The 20,937-nt window shown below is 46.5% G+C and overlaps 1 protein-coding gene across 1 annotated transcript in view; it reads left to right on the top strand.

Annotated features, from left to right (window-relative positions):
• smg6 (SMG6 nonsense mediated mRNA decay factor) overlaps nucleotides 1-20,937 on the top strand; it is a 432,770-nt gene that overhangs the window by 73,001 nt on the left and 338,832 nt on the right. Inside the window, exon 7 of the mRNA XM_080210854.1 lies at nucleotides 722-783. Coding sequence (XP_080066980.1) covers nucleotides 722-783 — 62 coding nt within the window. The remainder of the gene's footprint in view (nucleotides 1-721; nucleotides 784-20,937) is intronic.

The raw sequence follows: 20,937 nt of genomic DNA, 5'->3' as shown, positions 1-20,937 counted from the left end.
TTAGGAGCAGTGACCCGAACAGGTGCCGGACTGCAGCAACTAGGGGAATTTCACAGTAACTTCATTGCAGTGTTAATGTAAGCCTTACTTGTGACTAATAAATAAACCACCCCCTGCTGATTTGCTGACATTGAGATTTAAACTTGTGCTGCACCATAACATTTATTAGTTGTGTCAAGAGGTAGGGGGCGAGAGCAGGGGAGGGGAAGGTGGTGGGAGGTTGTGGGCTCCGAGAACTGTGTGTGAGGCATTGGGCAAAATACTGAACAGAGTAAATATGATTTTGTCTTCTGGTTATTAACTGCAGCCCTGACCTGTGAAATACACCTGTTTCTGTAGGGTGGTTAATACATTTTTAGTGTAATTTACAATAAAAGTTTTGGATGCAACTTTGTTCCCCTGTTGTCAAATAGGCCCAAAGGTCAGGCTTGTTGGTGGTCCCTGGGAAATGCACACTTGTACACAGTGTGCCTTTTTCCAGTAGAGGGAGGCAGTCTGCTGAGTGTGCTGAGCATGGAGACAGCCTTGGCAGGGGCTGCAGGCCTGTGTGACTGTGGGCACGTCCCTGTTCTAGCATCTGCTTCTTGCCACTGAGTTGTGGTCATGCTGTCCTCCGTCCCTGATGCTGACTGCTGATAAGAACATGCTGCGAGTAGATTAATTGTCTCTCTTTCTCTCTCCCTTTTTCTTTCCTTCCCTTCCACCGTTCCCCTAAAAACAGCTGAATAAAAGATTTATCCTGAATTTCCTCCATGCCCAAGGGAAGCTGTTCACAAAGATAGGGTAAGTGCAAAAGACCTTTTTTCTCTTGTATATTAAAGATGACACTTCAATGGTTCCTCAGAGATTTTCATTTCCTGAATAGTGTTGAGATTAAATATTGTAATGCCAGCAGTTTTAACATGTTCAATAAACTTGGCATTAACTCTTTCTGAGCTGTTTTGATGTGAAGTAGCACTGTGGCTTCTTGAAACACAATTCAGAATCTTGATATCTGGAAATGGAAGCTGCAAGTTTTCCTGAACATGTTGGAGCGTGTGGTTAACTTACCTGTCTATCACAGTAAACAAATCATTGCCAAGGGGTTATGGCAGCACCTTGAGTGACTGATTTCCTTGTATTATACCCAGAGGTCGCTACGTTAACCCCCCCCCACTTCCAAAAGCAGCTCACAGCCCCAGAGTGAATAGTTGAAGGGATGTAAACTCCCAGGCATGAGATGTGAACAGCTTTGCATCTTCAAATGTAACTCCCTCCTGTGATATGTTTGAGTACATCACAGAGAGGCAGGCAATTATACTGTCTGGCAGCATCTGTGGAGAGAGAAACAGTGGCCAAAATTTGAACTCTGACGAAGGGTCATCCTGACTTGAAACGTTGGCTCTATTCTCTCTCCACAGATGCTGTCAGACTTGCTGAGATTTTCCAGCATTTTCTGTTTTTTTGGGAATTTTCCAGCTGTTCACACCAGCAGGATTCTCTGGTCCCGTTACAGTGAGTGGAGATTTCACTTTGTGCCAAGTTCTCTGTCCTTGCTTATAGCGGCAGTGGGTCACGAACAGCCAGAAACTTCTGACCAGAGTTAACTGTTTCGAGAATAGAAATGTGAGTGTGAGAGCAAGAGTATTACTCCCTCAGCCTGCTGCAACATTCCCGTGACGTCCAACCCAAGCTGGAAGAGCAGAACCGCACCTGCTGATTAGGCACCTTTCAGGCTTCAGGACTCAACGTTGAGTTCAACAGCCTCAGACTGTGAACTGCGTGCCCCACTTTGACTCTTTCGCTTTTCCCAGTACCAGTATGTATCTTGTTTTGATGTTTTTGCTTTCAGATCAAATTGATCTTATTCTGTCATTCATACTCACCAGGACCAGTGTTTTGTTTGTTTACTTGTGATGACTTCAGCCAGGCTAATGAGGTTGGCTTGCTAGAGTATGAAATACCTGATGAATCTACGCTATCAACAGGCCCAGGCAGCGGGCGATCGACAGGGTCATCCATCCTGACTGTCTGCTCTCTAACGTGGCTTTATTCACAGCCGGGTGCCTCTGCAGTGTCCACGCAGTTGATGCCTTCTGCGCCCGCTGGGCACTGCAGGGGCTGGGATGTATTATAAACCCCGACAATCACATTTTAATTTGATGTTTTAGGTTTTCTTTGTGCTTTGATTTTTGGTTCAGGCTGTTCGCCCTACTTTGGGGGAGCTGCCCCTTTTAATTTGTCCCTATGTTAATTTGAGTTTGTTTACTTGTTTGGTATGCAAAAGAGCTACCTGATGAGTCCTAATTGATGGTTAAATCAGGGAGCCTCACGCTCCCTATTTAAAGCAGGTGTGTCAGACTCCCAGCCTGTGTTCAGCAGGGAGTAACTGGAGAGCTGGCTGTGTACACAGTGTAAATAAAGTAACTTGGTGATGGGACCTTTGCCTCCGTAGAGTTATTACATTACTACAACCATTATATCTCCATTTGCGTTTTATTTCATGTCATCTTTGGTATTTAATTTCTCCCACCCTCTATCTTATCCCAGATCTTCTCTTTAGTTCTACCTCCTCCCCGGCTCGCGCTCACTCGTGCGTGCCCCCCCCCCCCACCGTAAAACCCATCACTTTCTACCTGCTTCAGTTCTGAAGAAGAGTCACTCAACACAGGAGGTCTCTCTCCACAGAGTCACTCGGCACAGGAGGTCTCTCTCCACAGATGCTGCCAAACCTGCTGGGCTTTTCCAGTGCTTTCTTTCTATTTCACATGTTCGGTATCTCTGTATTTTGCCTTTATGTTAGTTATGTTCTTCGGGAGTCCTGTTAATGTTCTTGTGGCAGCAGCTATTGTTGCAAATGATGGGCAGTAAATTGTGACGTGAACAGTAATGTTGCTTTAAGCCATGTGATTTGTGTGTTGCTTGTAGTGCTTAAATCTACATTGTGTCACATGACTTATTCTATAAATTTGGATCTTGAGGCCACTGACTACTAAGAAGAACAAGTTGCTGAATTATTGACAATGTGAATAAATGCTTCTCCTTTGCAGATGGGATTGACAGAAATATGTGTAATAGGGTGGCAATCAGGCATTTCCAATGTGACACCCCAAGAGAGCAGTTCTAATTTGGTCCTAATAGCATGATATAGAAGCTAACTGGAGTAACTCTTGTCAACTGTTAAATTTAGATTATTAATTTAGTGATATCACTCATCTGTTACAGGTTAGAATTGGAATGTAGCATTGTAATAAATACTATTCATGTTTCTTGGTTCTGGATGGTGCATTCAAAGTGCTCCTGTGAGGTTGAGAACTCTGCAGGATATTAGCATACCTGTCATGTAATTAAATTTGCTCTTCCCAATCGCAGCAGATATTCCTGCCCTTATGATCCTCTTATTTTTTGCTGAAGTGTGGTACAGGCTCCAAGCTACATTACGGGTTGTTAGTTACAGATATTGTTTGTGCAAACAGTTGGCTTGTTAGGGCAGTGAGGCTGCTATGATGTAATGAGAAAGCTGCTATGACACCAACGAGGTTATTGTGACATCGTAAAGAATTGTTGTCACTGCAGAATGTGAGGAAGGAATGTGGAATAAACTTGTACTTTTGCAGTGCGTAAATAATACAGATTAGTGTAGTCTGGGAGCGAGATACCTCATCCAAATGTGGAATTTTTGGACCAAAGCTTCAAGGTTTTGGGGCTGTAGTTTGTTTGCTTTGTTACTCTGCCATGTGCGTGTTGCATTGCATGTGTGTTGTGTGTATTGTGTTACGTGGTGTGTGTTGCGTGTTGCTCTGAGTGAAGCTTGTTCCCTCTGTGTGTGGACGCTTGAATATCATTCTGTCTCCAATTGGGGGTGTTGCGTGCACGTGCATCGCTGTAAAAGGAACAACCGATCAGTTTCAAAAGTACTTACTCCAGTCAAATAGGCCAAACAGAGCAAGGCCACCTGGTGCACATACCCTGATTCCCCCCCTTCCCCCTGTCTCCCATCATCCCTTCAGCCCCAAGAGCTATTGCTTCTTGAAATCTCACAACGTTTTGGCCTCAACTATTTTCTGTGTTAGTGAATTCCACACATTCACTGGGTGAAGAAATTTCTCCTCACCTCAGTTCTTAAGGATTTACCCCTTATCCTCAAACTATGACCCCCTAGTTCTGGAATCCCCCACCATAGGGGCCATTCTTACTGAATCCACCCTGTCTGACGCTGTTAGGATTTTATATGTTTTAATGAGATCCTCTCTCTTCTAAACTCCAGTGAATATAATCCTAACCGACTTAGTCTATCCTCATATGACAGATCTGCCATCCCAGGAATTAGCCTGGTGAGCCTTCGCTGCACTCCCTCAACAGCAAGGATATCCTTCCTTAGATAAGGACACCAAAATTGCACAAAATACTCACGGTCTGGCCTCACTAATGCCCTATATGATTGCAGCAAAACATCCCTATCCTATACTCATCCTCTTCCTATGAAGCCAACATACCATTTGCCGCCTTTACTGCCTGTAGTATCTACGCGCTTACTTTCAGTGACTGATGCACGGACTCCACAGTCTCACTGAGTATCCACCTCACTCAATTTACGCCCATTCACGTAATAATCTGTCTTATTATTGCTACCAAAGTGGATAACCTCATATTTATCCACGTTATACTGCATCTACCATGCAGATGTCCACACACTCACCCTACCAAATCACACTGAAACACCTCTGCATCCTCCTCACAGCTCACCCTCCCACTTTGTATCATCTGCAAATTTGGAGAAAATGCATTTAGTTCCCTCTTCCAAATCATAGAACATAGACCAGTACAGGCCCTTCGGCTTTGTCCGAAATCAAGATCAACCTATCCCACTCCCTATCATTCTGGTGTGCTCCATGTGCCTATACGATAACAGCTTGAAAGTCCGACTCCACTATCACAGCAGGCAGTGCATTCCACACCCCAACCACTCTCTGAGTAAAGAATCTACCTCGGACATCCCTCCTATATCTCCCACCCTGAACCTTATAGTTATGCCCCCGAGGAAATAGTCTCTGAACGTTCACTCTATCTATCCCCCTCGTCATCTTAAGTCATCTCTCATCCTCCTCCGCTCTAATGAGAAAAGCCCCAGCTCCCTCAACCTTTCTTCATTACATCTACCCTCCAAACCAGGCAGCATCCTGGTAAATCTCCTCTGCACTCTGTCCAATTCTTCCACATCCTTCTTACAGTGAGGTGACCAGAACGGCACACAGTATTTCCAAATATGGTCTCACCAAGGTCCTGTACAGTTGCAGCATAATTCCACGGCTCTTAAACTCAAACCCCTGTTAATAAACACTAACGCACTATAAGCCTTCTTCATGGCTCTATCCACTTGAGTGACAACCTTCAGAGATCTGTGGATATGAACCCCAAGATCTCTCTGTTCCTCCACATTCCTCAGAACCCTGCCGTTGACCCTGTAATCCCCATTCAAATTCGTCCTACCAAAATGAATCACCTCACACTTATCTGGGTTAGACTCCATCTACCACTTTTTGGCCCAGCTCTTCATCCTGTCAAAGTCTCTTTGCAGCCTACAAGAGCCCTCCACCTCATCCACTACTCCACCAATCTTGGTGTCATCAGCAAATTTACTGACCCACCCTTCAGCCCCCTCTTCCAAATCATTGATAAAAATACAAATAGCAGAGGACCCAGCACTGATCCCTGTGGTACACTGCTGGTAACTGGCCTCCAGTCTAAAAATTTTCCATCCACCACCACTCTGTCTTCTATGAGATACTTATCCAATCGGCCAAATTTTCCTCTATCCCACTCCTTCTTACTTTCTTCATGAGTCTACCATGGGGAACCTTATCAAACACCTTACTAAAATCCATGTATACAACATCAACTGCTCTACCTTCATCCACACACTTAGTTACCTCAAAGAATTCAGTCAAATTTGTGAGGCAGGACTTACCCCTCACAAATCTGTGCTGACTATCCCGGATTAAGCTGCATCTTTCCAAATGGTCATCCTATCCCTTAGGACCTTTTCCATTAACTTACCAACCACCGAAGTAAGACTAACTGGCCCATAATTACCAGGGTCATTCCTATTTCCTTTCTCGAACAGTGGAACAACATTTGCCACTCCAGTCCTCTGGCACTATCCCTGTGGACAGTGAGGACCTAAAGATCAAAGCCAAAGGCTTTGCAATTTCATCCCTTGCCTCCCAAAGTATCCTAGGATGTATCCCATCTGGCCCAGGGGATTTACCGACCCTCAGGTTTTTCAAAATTGCTAATACATCTTCCCTCGGAACATCTATCTCTTCCAGTCTATCAGTCTCTATCGCACACTCCTCCTCAAAAACGTGGCCCCTCTCTTTGGTAAACACTGAAGAAAAGTATTCATTCATCACCTCTCCTATCTCTTCTGACTCCATGCACAAGTTCCCACCACTATCCTTGACTGACCCTAACCTCATCCTGGCCGTTCTTTTATTTCTCACGTAAGAGTAAAAAGCCTTGGGGTTTTCCTTAATCTGACCCGCCAAGGACTTCTCATGCTCCCTCCTAGCTCTCCTAAGCACTTTTTTTTAGCTCATTCCTTGCTACCTTGTAACCCTCAAGCGACCCAACTGAACCTTGTTTTCTCATCCTTACATATGCTTCCTTTTCCCTCTTGACAAGGCATTCAATCTCTTTTGTGAACCATGGTTCCCTCACTCGGCCATTTCCTCCCTGCCTGACAGGGACATACCTATCAAGGACGCGCAGTATTTGTTCCTTGAACAAGCTCCACTTTTCATTTGTGCCTTTCCCTGACAGTTTCTGTTCCCATCTTATGCTCCCTAATTCTTGGCTAATTGCATCATAATTATCCCTCCCCCAGTTATAAACCTTATAATATGTAATGTAACAGTTGGAGTCCTAGCACATATCCCTGCGGAACCCCACTAGTCACTGATTGCTGATCAGAAAAAGACCCATTTATGCCAATTCTTTACTCCCTATCTGCTAACCAGCTTTCTATCCATCTCAAGACATTACCTGCAATCCCATGTGCTTTAAAGTGAAACAGTGACACAGTAGCTAACACTGCTGCCTCTCAGTGCCAATTTGATACTTGGCTTGAGTCACTGTCTGGGTAGAGTTTGCACATTCTCCCCAAGTCTGCACGAGTTTCCTCCGGGTGCTCTGGTTTCCTCCTACAGTCCGAAAGTTGTGTTGGTTAGGTACATCTGCCGAGCTAAATTCTCCCTTAGTGTATCCGAACAAGTGCTGGAGTGTGACGACTAGAGGATTTTCACAATAACTTCATTGCAGTGTTAATGTAAGCCTACTTGTGACACGAGTAAATAGACTTTAAAGCTTTAGCCTGTTTTGTGAGACCTTGCCTAAATAAACCACATCCACTGGTTCTTCTCAGTCAACTCTACTAGTTACATTTCGGTACACTGAGGGAGAATTTACCATGGCCAATGCACCTAAGCAGTACATCTTTTGGACTGTGAGAAGGGCGAGTGTGTGTTTGTGAGAGAGGGGGGCAAGTGTGTATGTGTGTGAGAGATGAGGGCGTGTGCATGTGCAAGAGAGACAGTGTGTGTGCACATATGTGACAGAGAGAGAGACAGAGACGGGGGTGGGGGGGGGCTGTGTGTGTGTGTGTGTGTGTGTGTGTGTGTGTGTGAGAGATGGAGTTTGTATGTATGGAGGTGTGTATGAGAGACGGAGGGTTTGTGTGTGTGAATGAGAGAGATGGGGAGGTATATGTATGAGAGATGGTGACTGTGTTTGAGAGAGAAAGGGAGTGTGAGTGTGTGTGTGTGAGAAAGGGGAGGGTGTGTGTTTGTGTGTGTGAGAGAGATGGAGGGGGTGAGTATGTGTGTGAGAGAGAGAGACGTGTGTGTGTAAGACAGGCTGTGTGTATGAGAGAGTGTGTGGGTGAGCGTCAGAGTGAGAGAGAGAGAGACAGGAGCTGTGTGCGTGAGAGAGAGAAAGTGGGGTATGTGTGTGATGGGGGTGTGTGAGAGAGATGGAGTGTGTGTAACAGGGGGCGTGTGCGTGAGAGAAACAGGGTGTGCGTATGTTGGTATGTGTGAGTGTCGGAGGGCTGTGTGTTGACGGTAGTGTGTGAGAGAGAGTCGAGGTGTGTGGGTGTGAGAGAGAGTCGAGGTGTGTGTGTGTGTGACAGAGACAGGGAGTGTGTGAGAGAGTTGGGGGTTGGGTGTGTGTGTGTGAGAGATGTATGTGTATGTGAGAGAGAGAGAGATGGAGAGTGTGTGAGAGAGTTGGGGGTGTGTGTGAGTGAGAGTGAGAGAGAGACTGGGGTGTGCGTATGTATGTGAGAGAGAGTTGGGTGGGTGTGTGTCAGAGAGTCCGGGGGTGAGTTTGTGCGATGTATTCCGTTTTGACTGTTGCCCTTTAGGAAATAAATATTGACCTTGGAGTGGATATCACTCAAATTTACCAAAATTATATGTGGGGTCAATTTATGAACTAAATTGTGAGTTCAGTTCAAGGTTGCATAAACTTGGTTTGAATTCTCTTGAGTTTGGAAGTTTAAAGGGTGATTAATTGAGGTGTTTGAAGTGATGACAGGATTGGTAAGGGTAGTTACAGTGAAACTATTTCCTCTATTGAGGAATTCCAGAATAATGGGGCACAATGTCATTTAGGAGTGAAATCAGAAAGCAGATTGTCCAGAAAGTATAGAGAAATGTGAACCTTTTTCTCCTTGAGGCTGTGGGTTCAGCCAAATCAAAGAGATTGAATTTCATGGATTTTATCAGGTAAGAGTTTAATGAGATATGGGCAAAAATGTGTAAATGGAATTGAGTTACAGGAATCTTCAGAAAGTCATTGAATGGCAGAATCAGTTTGAGATTAAATTGGCCTACTGTTTCTGCTGTATCTGTTTAATCCCAGTTTCCATATCTGCCAAACCTCCTCCCCCCCTCCCCCCCAAAATCCAAGTGTGTTGCCTGATTTTCTCCTCATTCCATCTTTAAATCCCTCCTACCAGCTTCCTGTGCTGCCACAGAACAGAAATGGCCGTTTATCATCGGGACCAATGATCATGACCAAGCTAAACTGTCCCTCATCCTTCTCACACTTGTTTGCAGCCTTTGGTACTGTGGACCACATAATCCTTGGACCACATCATCCTTCCCCACTGCCTGTTGTCCAGCATGGTGTGAATACCCTTGGTTTGCTCTTTACCTATCAGCACCTTCAAAGACAGCTCGAATCAACCCAATTCTACCCCGTTCCCTCCTCCGTCCCTCCCCAAGCCCCACCTCTGCCCCCCCACTCTCCGGCCTCTCCCTCCTCCTCGACCTCTTCCCCTTCCCGGCCTAACCTCTTCCCTGGACTCTAGCCCTCCCCCCTCCATCCTTTCCCCTCCCCAGCCTCTCCTACTGTCTTTCTGTCTCGATCTCTCTGTGTTGTAACATAAGGAATAATTTTCAACAAGTTAACTGGATCTGAGAGAGTTGATACTGAGAGTTTTTTTGCTGGCTGGAGGCTTTGTCTAAACACCAGAGTCAGATCTTTCAGGAGTGATATTAACAAACATTTCTACACACATTCATGGAAAATGTTGTGAACTGGCTTCTGCAAATCGTGACATTTTAATTTTTCAGTCTGAGATTTGTAGGTTTTTGTTGTCCAATGATGTGAATGGAATATGATACCGAGGGGCATTTGGAGTTAGATCACAGATCAGGCATGATCTCACTGAAGGACTGGACTGCCTCCAGGCAGTCTATAGCCTCTCACCTGGGCCTGTGTTCAAAGCTGACCCTGGGAGGAATCTGGGCCACAGATTGGAGTGAATTGGTCCTTTTGCTTGCTCTGTACCGGCCCATGCTGGGCTGCACAGACACAGCAGCTGCACCGTTTGATTTTCCCATCTGTTCCAACTACGTTGGGTTTGTGAGTTGTGTATATGGTAGGGAAGGAGGAGCATTCATTTTAAGAGTCAAGAAAAATTGGTTCCACATGGACTCCAAAACATTCATACTAAAGCCCCAACACAGGAACTGGCTTGGCTTTCTCTCTCCCACATAAATTCTCTCTATATCTGTCTTTCTCTCATAGAGTCTCTACAGTGCAGAAGGGGGCCATTTGGCTCAGCCAGCCTGAACCAACAACAGTCCCACCCAGGCCCTATCTCTGTAACCCCGTGCATTTACCTGGCTGGTCCCTCTGACATGAAGGGGCTACCTTGCATGGCCCATAAACCTAACTAGTACGCATTTGACTGTTGGAACATAGAACACTACAGCACAAACAGGCCCTTTGGCCCACAAGTTGCACTGATCATATCCATACCTACCAGGCCATAGAACTGTCTATAACTCCCAATCCCATTAAATTCCATGTACTCATCCAGAACTGATCTTTTAAAAGGCCCCAGCGAGTTCGCCTCTACCACCACCGATGGCAGCCGATTCCACTCACTCACCACCCTCTGAGTGAAAAACTTACCCCTGACATCTCCTCTGTACCTGCTCCCCAGCACCTTAAACCTGTGTCCTCTCATAGCAACCATTTCAGCCCTGGGAAATAGCCTCCGAGAATCCACCCTATCTATACCTCTCAACATTTTATAAACCTCTATCAGGTCGCCTCTCAACCTTCGTCTCTCCAGGGAGAAGAGACCGAGCTCCCTCAACCTATCTTCATAGGGCATGCCTCCCAATCCAGGTAACATCCTTGTAAATCTCGTCTGCACCCTCTCAATAGCTTCCACATCCTTCCTGTAGTGAAGCGACCAGAACTGCGCACATTACTCCAAGTGGGGTCTGACGAGGGTCTTATAAAGTTGCAGCATTACCTCCCGATTCCTAAACTCAGTCCCTTGATTAATGAAGGCTAGCACACCATATGCCTTCTTGACCACATCCTCCACCTGCGAGGCCAATTTAAGAGTCCTGTGGACCCGGACCCCAAGATCCTTCTGCTCTTCAACCCAACTAAGACTCCTACCCTTGATATTGTACTCCTTCATCCCATTGGACCTGCCAAAATGGACCACTACGCATTTATCCGCGTTGAAGTCCATCTGCCACTTCTCCGCCCAGTCTTGCATCCTATTTATGTCACACTGCAACTTCTGACATCCCTTCAGACTATCCACAACACCACCAACCTTCGTGTCGTCGGCGAACTTACTAACTCATCCCTCCACTTCCTCATCCAGGTCATTTATGAAAATAACAAACAGCAAGGGTCCTAGAACAGATCCCTGGGGCACTCCACTGGTGACCGACCTCCATGCAGAAAAAGACCCATCCACAACCACTCTCTGCCTTCTGCAGGCAAGCCAGTTCTGGATCCACAAGGCCAAAGCCCCTTGGATCCCATGCCCTCTCACCTTCTCAAGAAGTCTTGCATGGGGGACCTTATCAAATGTCCTGCTGAAGTCCATGTAAACCACATCCACTGTGGAGGAAACTCACGTGGACGTGGAGAGAACTAGTAAACTATGCACAAACAGTGACCTGAGGCCAGAATTGAACCCAAGTCCCTGGCACTATTAGAAGTTAAGCTAGTGGCTTTTGCTACCAAATAAATCTGTTGGACTCTAATCTGGTGTTGTGAGACAGCAATGCTAACCCTGTGCCCGGTGTACACCCTCTCTTTCACACAATATCTCCCTTGCATGCTCTCTCTCTCTCACATTCACTCTCATGCTGTTTCTGATGTCCTTCCCCACACTATCTTTATCACTGTCCATCGCACCCATCCCATTGCACTCACTGTCTGATTCTCTCTGTCAGACTTTCACTCATTTTCACGCGCTCTATCTTGTAATCCCACTCATGCAAGTACTCTCTCCATCAGCGACACCCACCCCATCTTTCTTTTCCAGGACAGGTGCAGCACAGATACAGAGTAAAGCTCCCTTTACACTGTCCCCCCTCAAACACTCCCAGGACAGGTACAGCACACAGTTAGATACAGAGTAAAGCTCCCTCTACACTGTCCCCCATCAAACACTCCCAGGACGGGTACAGCATGGGTTAGATACAGAGTAGAGTTCCTTCTACATTGTCCACATCAAACATGGAATTTTTGCCCTCTGTCCCTCTTGTGATAAGAACTTAAGTGTCATTTGATCCCTACATCACTTTGGCAATTGAGAACAAACTGATGAAGCAGCAATTGGCTGATGGGGGAAAGCTGGACAGTTTTCCACAGTGCCTGGTAAATGCCAGCGTCGTACTGCAGTGGAACAGCTTGATCAGATATGACTCAGTTTGAGAGGATATGGCTTCAGCAGAGTGCAACTGAAGAAGTGACATCATGGACTTGAAATGTAAATTATTTTTCCCTCTCCACAGATGTTGCCAGACCTGCTAAATATTTCCTGACTTTGTGTATTCATTTCAGATTTTCGGCTTTTGCATTATTTTGCTTTCATTTTGGACTAAAATTGACATTGTCCTTGCGGAAACAGTCTCTTGTGCTGGGTCTCCATCCCACGCCCTTTATCCTGCAGTGCTGGGGTTGAATTCAAAATGGGTATCAACACCATTACTGCTAATAAATGCAACAAGAAATGGTCTCCATGGCTTGTAGCCCTGCCCAGGATGTTGCAGTCTCTCAACATTTGTCTGCTGAATGTCCTCAACTAGCCATCCTAAAGCACGACTACAAGGAGGGAGTGAGAAACACGAGTAAATGTGAATGGGTCCCATTAGGGTATTTCAGAATCACAGAGCAATTCAGCAAAATGCACTTCCTCTTTAATTAACTTTCTATACAGCAGTTAATGGGTTCTACATGCGCTCTTAGCAAGCCCTGGGAACCAAAATGATCTTTTGGGGATTAGCTGATACTCTGCAAGCATCACTGAGATTTGTGTGCTGCTGTCCAATACCAGACAGATTTCAATCCTGACCATTTCGTCAATAAAACAGGTGGAACTGTTCACGGCGACAGCAAATCCATCATGAGAGCTTTCGCAACAAATCCAGACTTGATTCTCCCAGCCTCACAGAGGGAAATCAAAAAACATCATTCATTGCTTATTAATGATAGTTCCTGAAGGTGCTGACTCTTACTGGGATACAGTTCCTGAAGGTGCTGACCCTCACTGGGATACAGTTCCTGAAGGTGCTGACCCTCACTGGGATACAGTTCCTGAAGGTGCTGTCTCTCACTGGGATACAGTTCCTGAAGGTGCTGACTCTCACTGGGATACAGTTCCTGAAGGTGCTGACCCTCACTGGGATACAGTTCCTGAAGGTGCTGTCTCTCACTGGGATACAGTTCCTGAAGGTGCTGTCTCTCACTGGGATACAGTTCCTGAAGGTGCTGTCTCTCACTGGGATACAGTTCCTGAAGGTGCTGTCTCTCACTGGGATACAGTTCCTGAAGGTGCTGAGTCTCACTGGGATACAGTTTGATTTGGTAAGTCACGAGGAGGAAAGTCTTAGGTTACAGGATGATATAGATGGGCTGGTCAGATGGGCAGAGCAGTGAAAAATGGAATTTAACCCTGAAAAGTATGAGATGAGTGTCAGATGATGGACTGAAAATAAGGAGATTGAATAACAACAAAGGTGGTTACAAGTTTTCCTTCAAATATGTGCCATTCTGGGCAGCGTATATGTAAGGGCTCAGAGCGAATTCTATGATGGTGAACCGATTAGAAAATGAGCGAATTAGCAAACAGGAGATGACATGGGTAAATGATGAGGAACAGAAATAAAAGTTTAAGCAATGTGAACATTTTTCTGTATTTTCTCACTAAATGTGTAAATAATAGAATGTAGGATCCTGGACTTTGTTAACAGCTGAGCAGTGTGCCCTATTTGGGCACCACACTTTATAAAGGACGTAAAAGAAAGAAAAGAAAAGAAAAGAACAACCCAGCACGGGAAACAGGCCCTTCGGCCCAACGAGCCCGCGCCGCCGCATCGCCCTACACCTATTCTACCCTGCATGTCTACGAATGGGACCCTACTCAGTCAGATTCAGGGAAGAAATAGTGTCAATTTGGTGGAAACCAATTAGCCTAAGAGCACATCTTTGGGGTGTGGGAGGAAACCGGAGCGCCCGGAGGAAACCCACGCAACCACAGGGAGAATGCGCAAACTCCCACAGACACAGGCCCAAATCCATGTATCTGCACAGCTAGCAGTGCTAGTCACTGAGCTGTTGCGGTGCCCGTTTATCGGTCCAGGATCAAGCACACACACCGACATGAAGTACTAGGCCACTCCTGGACTTCCAAGAGCAGCCCACGCACAACCTGCCGTGTGCATGCCCCTCGCTTGACACGAGGTGGACCTCCACCTGTGGAATAAAGACAAAACATATTAGTTATACAGCCTGCCCTTCCGGTGTCTCCCGAGGTTTACCCTATTTAATAGCCCCTACCATATCCCTCCATTCCCGTTTCACTCATATGCCTATCTAACTGCATCTTAAACGAGTCCAACGTGCCTGCCTCCACCACCCTACTCGGTAGCGCATTCCAGACCCCCACAACTCTCTGTGTAAAGAACCTTCCTCTTACCTCCAAATTATACCTCCCCCCCCTCACCCTTAATTGATGACCTCTTGTGTTCGTACCCAGTCTAGGGAGCAGTCTCTCACTATTAACTCTATCTATTCCCTTCAGTATCTTATATACCTCTATCATGTCCCCTCTCAATCTCCTTCTTTCCAAGGAGAATAGCCCCAGTCTCTTCAGTCTCTCCTCGTAACCCAGTCCCCCCATGCCAGGCAACATCCTGGTAAACCTCCTCTGCACCCTTTCCAGAGACTCCACGTCCTTCCGGTAATAAGGTGACCAGAACTGGACGCAGTACTCCAAATGCGGTCTAACCAACGCTCTGTATAACTGAAGCATTAGACGGCAGCTTTTATACTCTAAGCCCCTTCCTATAAAGGCTAACATCCCATAAGCCTTCCTAACAACGTTCTCCACTTGTGACACAACCTTCATGGATTTGTGGACCTGCACTCCCAGGTCTCTCTGTACATCTATACTCCTAATCGGCCTACCTTTTATCACATAACTCCTCTCTGCATTATTCCTTCCAAAATGCATCACCTCGCATTTGTCAGGATTAAATGCCATCTGCCACCTATCTGCCCACTGCACCAACCTATCTATATCCTGTTGTATCACCTGACAATCCAGCTCTGTACCCGCCAACCCTGCCATCTTGGTGTCATCAGCAAACTTGCTGATCACACCACCTACTCCCTCTTCTAAGTCATTTATGTAGACTACAAAGAGGAGAGGTCCCAGTACCGAGCCCTGCGGCACACCACTGGTCACTGGCCTCCAGCCCGACAAGGTACCCTCCACAACTACCCTCTGTCTCCTATTTCCCAACCAGTTCTCAATCCACCTAACTACCTGGCCTCGTATCCCATGCGCCTTAACCTTTTCTACCAGCCTACCGTGAGGGACTTTGTCAAACGCCTTACTGAAATCCATGTAGATGACATCAACGGCTCTCCCATCGTCAACCGTTTTTGTCACCTCCTCAAAGAATTCCACCAGATTCGTAAGGCAAGACCTCCCTCTAACAAAGCCATGTTGCGTATCCCTAATCAGATCGCAACGCTCCAAATGCTCATACATCCTACCCCTAAGTATTTTTTCCATTAACTTCCCTACCACCGACGTCAAACTCACTGGCCTATAATTCCCAGGGTTATCCCTACTACCTTTTTTGAACAACGGGACCACATTTGCTACCCTCCAGTCTTCTGGGACCTCACCTGTGTCCAAAGAAGAGACAAAGATGTGCGCCAGAGGCCCAGCAATTTCATCTTTCGCCTCCCTAAGCAGCCTGGGATAAATACCATCAGGCCCCGGAGCTTTATCCGTCCTTACGCTACCTAAAAGCCCTAGCACTTCCTCTCTCGTAATAACTATATCCTGCAACTGAACCTCCGCTCCCTCCAAGAGACCGCACGATTCCGAACCCCTCTCCTTCGTGAATACCGACGCAAAGTATTCATTCAGGAGCTCCCCCATTCCCTCCGACTCAATACACAACTCTCCACTCTTGTCCCTAAGAGGACCAATTTTCCCTCTAACTACTCTCTTGCCTCTAATATAGGAATAAAATGCCTTAGGATTATCCTTAATCCTACCGGCCAAAGCCATCTCATGCCCTCTCTTCGCCCTTCTAATTCCCCTTTTTAGCTCCCTCCTACTCTCTCTATATTCCTCCAGCGCACACTCCGTACCCATTTGTTTTGACCTATCATACGCCTCCCTCTTCTTCCTAACCAAGTCTTCAATATCCCCCGTAATCCACGGCTCTCTAATCCTACCTTTCCCATCCTTTCGCTTAACCGGAACAAACCTCCCCTGCAACCATTTCATTTTGTCCCTAAAAGCCTCCCACTTGCCAACCGTGGACTTGCCAGCTAACAGTCCCTCCCAGTCAGTTTGCTGCAGCTCCCTCCTAATCCTGCCATAGCTCGCCTTTCCCCAGTTCAGCACACTCCCGCTTGGACGGCACTCGTCCCTTTCCATTTTTATCCTAAAGTAGACGGACTTGTGGTCACTGTTCGCCACATGTTCGCCTACCTCTACCTCACCCACCTGCCCTGGCTCGTTTCCCAACACTAAATCCAGTATAGCCCCTCCCCTAGTCGGGCAAGTTACATACTGTTCTAGCGACCCTTCCATAACACATCTCACAAACTCCTCTCCCTCCGTACCCCCAGCTCTAGGCCCCCTCCAATTCACTCCGGGAAAATTAAAATCACCCACTACAACCACTCTATTCTTTCTGCACCTGTCCAAAATGCCCCTGCAAATTCCCTCCTCCACTGACTTTGGGCTGTTGGGTGGCCTATAGTACACCCCTAGCAGTGTGATCTCTCCCTTTTTATTCCTCAACTCCACCCACAGCGACTCAATCCCTATCTCTTCCATATCGCCCTCCCTCCGCACTACTGTGATGTTTTCCTTGACTAACAGTGCCACCCCTCCACCTCTCTTCAACCCTCCTCTGTCACACCTAAAACACCTGTACCCAGGAACATTCAGCTGCCAGTCCTGCCCTCCCCGTAACCACGTCTCCGTTACAGCCACCACATCCAACTGCCTCACAAACATCAAGGCCCTAAGCTCATCCGTTTTCCCTGCCACACTCCTAGCATTGAAACAGACACAGTTCAACCCACAAATGTCCCTCGGAACCACCTTCTCCCTTATAATTTTCCTTTCACCCGTCTCTCTCCCAGCCACCTCCCCACCCCCCCTCCCAATTAGTTTAAATCATTCCTGAACACCCCAGCTAACCTCCCTGCTAAGACACTAGTCCCCCTCCCGTTCAAATCCTCCCCACCCCTCCTGTACAGTTGCCTTTCTCTCCTAAACACCTCCCAATGATCTACATAAGTAAACCCCTCTACCCTACACCAGTCCCTCAACCATGCATTCAACTGCACGATCTCGTCATTCTTAGCCCTGCTCATACTGGGCAGCAACCCAGACAGTGCCACCCTAGAGGTCCTGCCCTTTAGTTTGGCCCCCAACTCCTTAAATTGCCTACGGACCTCTCCCCTACTCCTCCTTCCTATATCCCCCTCCCCTACATGTACTATGACCTCTGCCTGGGTCCCCTCCCCTTTCAAAATTCCCTCTACCCTTTCCATTATATCTTTTACCCCTGCTCCAGGGAGGCAGACCACCATCTTGGAGTCGCGCCCTTGCCCACAGAACCTCCTATCAATCCCTCGGACCCTCCCATCCCCTACCACTATCACCTTACCAGACCCTTTCCGTCCCTCTAAATCAGTCTCCCCTTCCTTCCTATTTTTCTGTGCCCCTGCCGACGAACCTTGGGGGGCCTCCGGGGAGGCCGGGGGACCCTGACTACTCTTCTTCTTCCTCTTTCCCCTCCTAACAGTCGTCCATCCTCCCTTCTCTTCCGCCCTTGAGACCTCCTCCTGCTCATGTTTCCCAGCCATTATCTCCTCATTTTCCCTAACTAGAAACGCATCTTCCAGTCGCCCCTCGAGTTGCCTGATCCGGGCCCTCAATCGCTGCAGTTCTAAACATTTACTGCAGATGTGTACCTTGGGGACCCGTGACACCACCAGGAACTCCCACATGTGGCACCGGACGCAACTTACATTCCTCCCTATATTCCCTGCCATGTCCCAACCTCCTGTAAGTGCCCAAGGTAGGAATCTGTCACTCACCTTCTCCAAGCCTGCTCTCTCCTAAGCCCAGCAAGCCAAAGCCCTTCTCACTCAGTTCCCACTCACTCCGCTGCCCGCTCCCGACGCTGCCCGCTCTATACTGCTACCCCTTTTTTATACCCCCCGCTCCCCCTTAACGCAGGGTGCAAAGCCGATTTAGTAGAATAGTGCCAGGCACCAGGGATTGCAGGTTTGTGAATTGAATGGAGAAGCTGGAGTTGTTGCCCTTTGCATAATTTCTGAGGATGTTAAGGAGGGTTTTAATAGATGTGTAAAAATCATGAAGGACTTAGATAAAGTAAGTGAAAGCTGTTCCAATGGCTGAAGGGTCGATAGCCAGGGAGACCACATTTCAGGTGATTGGGCAAATGACTAGAGGCAGTATGAGGATACCTAAATACAAGTGATTGCAGCTTGGAATATTTTTTCTGAGAGGATGATGGATATGGATTCAATATTAGCTTTCAGAAAGGAATTGGATAAATGTTTGAAGGAGAAAGTATTGCAGGGATTCAGTCTGTTGTTGAGCTGTCCATGCAGGATATGATTGTGCCCTGTTACCATCCTGTGTCATCATGGAGCCCACTTGACTCCAGAGAGATCCTGACCTAGATGATAGAATGGGATAACCCCTGGACTTGGGGCTGTTTGTTGTTTTTGGGTTTCAGGATATGGGCCATGTCTTGTCCAGACTGCTTCAGAGCTCAGGGATGTTGTCTGTTTCCCCTCTGTCTCTTCATCCTGCCCCTCCCCACACACATGTTGCATGTAAAAAGACAATGAAGTTTTCACCATCCACACAAGTGACTGCATGTACACTTTCTAAATGTCAGCTGTTCAAACCATGTAGAGGAAGCTGAAAATGGGAGTGAAGAGAGAGTAGGTTAAATTAATAGAGGGTTTGTTTTATGTCTAATTTCCCTGTTGGTATCCCTACCAGTGACATGAGCCCAGTTCACTTCCTGATCATATCTAAATACAACATATCAGAGTACAATAATATCCTGCTGTTGTCGCCCATCTGCTTACTTGGACCAACATAAAAAGGAGCCACTTTGTTTATATTATATCATTGCTGTTAATACACTGCACTCCACTGAGGGAACAGCTCCAGAATCCCAGCAAGTCTCCTGCGTGCATGTACCCAGCACTTCTCTGCTGCCCCTCATTGGTTTAAGAACTTATCTGGTGCTGTATTTTTAACCATTAGACATGATTGCAAATGTTGGCTTTGACTGCACAGTGACTGTTTGCACCAACTGCTTGGGATACCTTGACCTCAGAGTCACAGAATTGTTACAGTGGAGGAGGCCATTCAGCCCATTGTGTCAGTACCAGCTCTCCAAATGAGCAATTCACTTGCTGCTGTTCCCCTGCCGTTTCTCCATAATCCGGCACGTTCTTCCTTTTCAGATAATCATCTAACTCTCTTTTGAGTGCTTCAATTACTCCTGTCACCACTGCACTTTCAGGCGGTGCATTCCTGACACCAGTGACTGGCTGTATGAAAACAATTTTCCTCATGTTGCTTTTGTTTCATTTACTAATTACTTTAAATCTGTTCCCTCATGTACTTGATTTCTTCATAAGTGGGAACATTTCTCTTTGTCTAGGCTATCCTGGCCCCTTATGATTTTGAATACATCTTCAAATCTCCATTCAGCCCTCTTGTCCAAAGAAGACAGTCCCAACTTCTCCAATCTATCTTCATAACTAAAGTTCCTCATCCCATTCTCTTGTTGCCAAAATCACTAACAGTTTGCCTTTGAGAGATTTCAGAGTTGCAGGCATATTGGGAAATCCCTTTGGTGTTGTCTACCCTGCCGTAGTGTTGGTGACATTAACTGGCTCATACATCACATTGGCTTTCAATTGTGGTCTTGTACCCAACAACATTTAGCTGTAATACAAATAAAAAGTCATTCTCATCTTTGTGGAAGTGTATCTTCAGTGAGGGGAGTAGATGGTGGTGGGAGGGGGGCACATTATTAAGTTTCTGAAAATAATGGAAAGAGATGCATTGATATTTAGTCTGTTGCATCCTAGGGCAAATGTTAATTTTTCCAAGTAGCAAGCTCCCAGTTTTCCAAGGACCAGGCAAAGAGCAGTATACATCTAGCCTCAGCTCTGCTCCTGGAACACGTCTGGATATTCCTAATGGTATTGTACAGCAAATAACATCTTCACATTGCACACCATTACACTTTTATGTGGTTGCTTTAAATGTTTAACTCAGATGGTTAGTCTGACAGTTTCTGAGGATCCCCTCTGCAGTTTTGAGGAAGTGACTCAGTTGTGAAAGTATTGACAGCACAAATAGTCTACTTGTCTCAACATGCCCATGCAGTGTTCATACTCTACATGAGCCACCACCTTTATTAGAATATTGTGCCAAGCTGAGTGCAGCTCCTAGGATACTCAAAAAGCTTGACTCCATCCAGGACAAAGCAACCTGCTTGATTGGCAGCCCATCCACAAACATTCATTCCCTCCACCACCAATGAACAGTGGCAGCCGTGTGCACCATCTACATGATGTATTGTAGCAACTCACTAAGGCTTCTTAGACAGCATCTTCCAAATGCACGACCATTACCATCTAGAAGGAGAAGACTAGCAGATACCTGGGAACACCACTACATTATTGTTCTTTTCCAAGCCACCCACCATATATATTGCTGTCCTTCACTGTCACTGAGTCAAAATCGTGGAATTCCCACCCTAGTAGCATTGTACCTACATCCTTGGGACTGCAGTGGTTTAAGAA

The sequence above is a fragment of the Carcharhinus amblyrhynchos genome, chromosome 23 (assembly GCF_965287045.1).
Source record: "Carcharhinus amblyrhynchos chromosome 23, sCarAmb.v2.hapA, whole genome shotgun sequence".
NCBI classification, from domain to species: Eukaryota; Metazoa; Chordata; class Chondrichthyes; order Carcharhiniformes; family Carcharhinidae; genus Carcharhinus; species Carcharhinus amblyrhynchos.
This window is presented reverse-complemented; position numbering and strand designations above follow the sequence as displayed.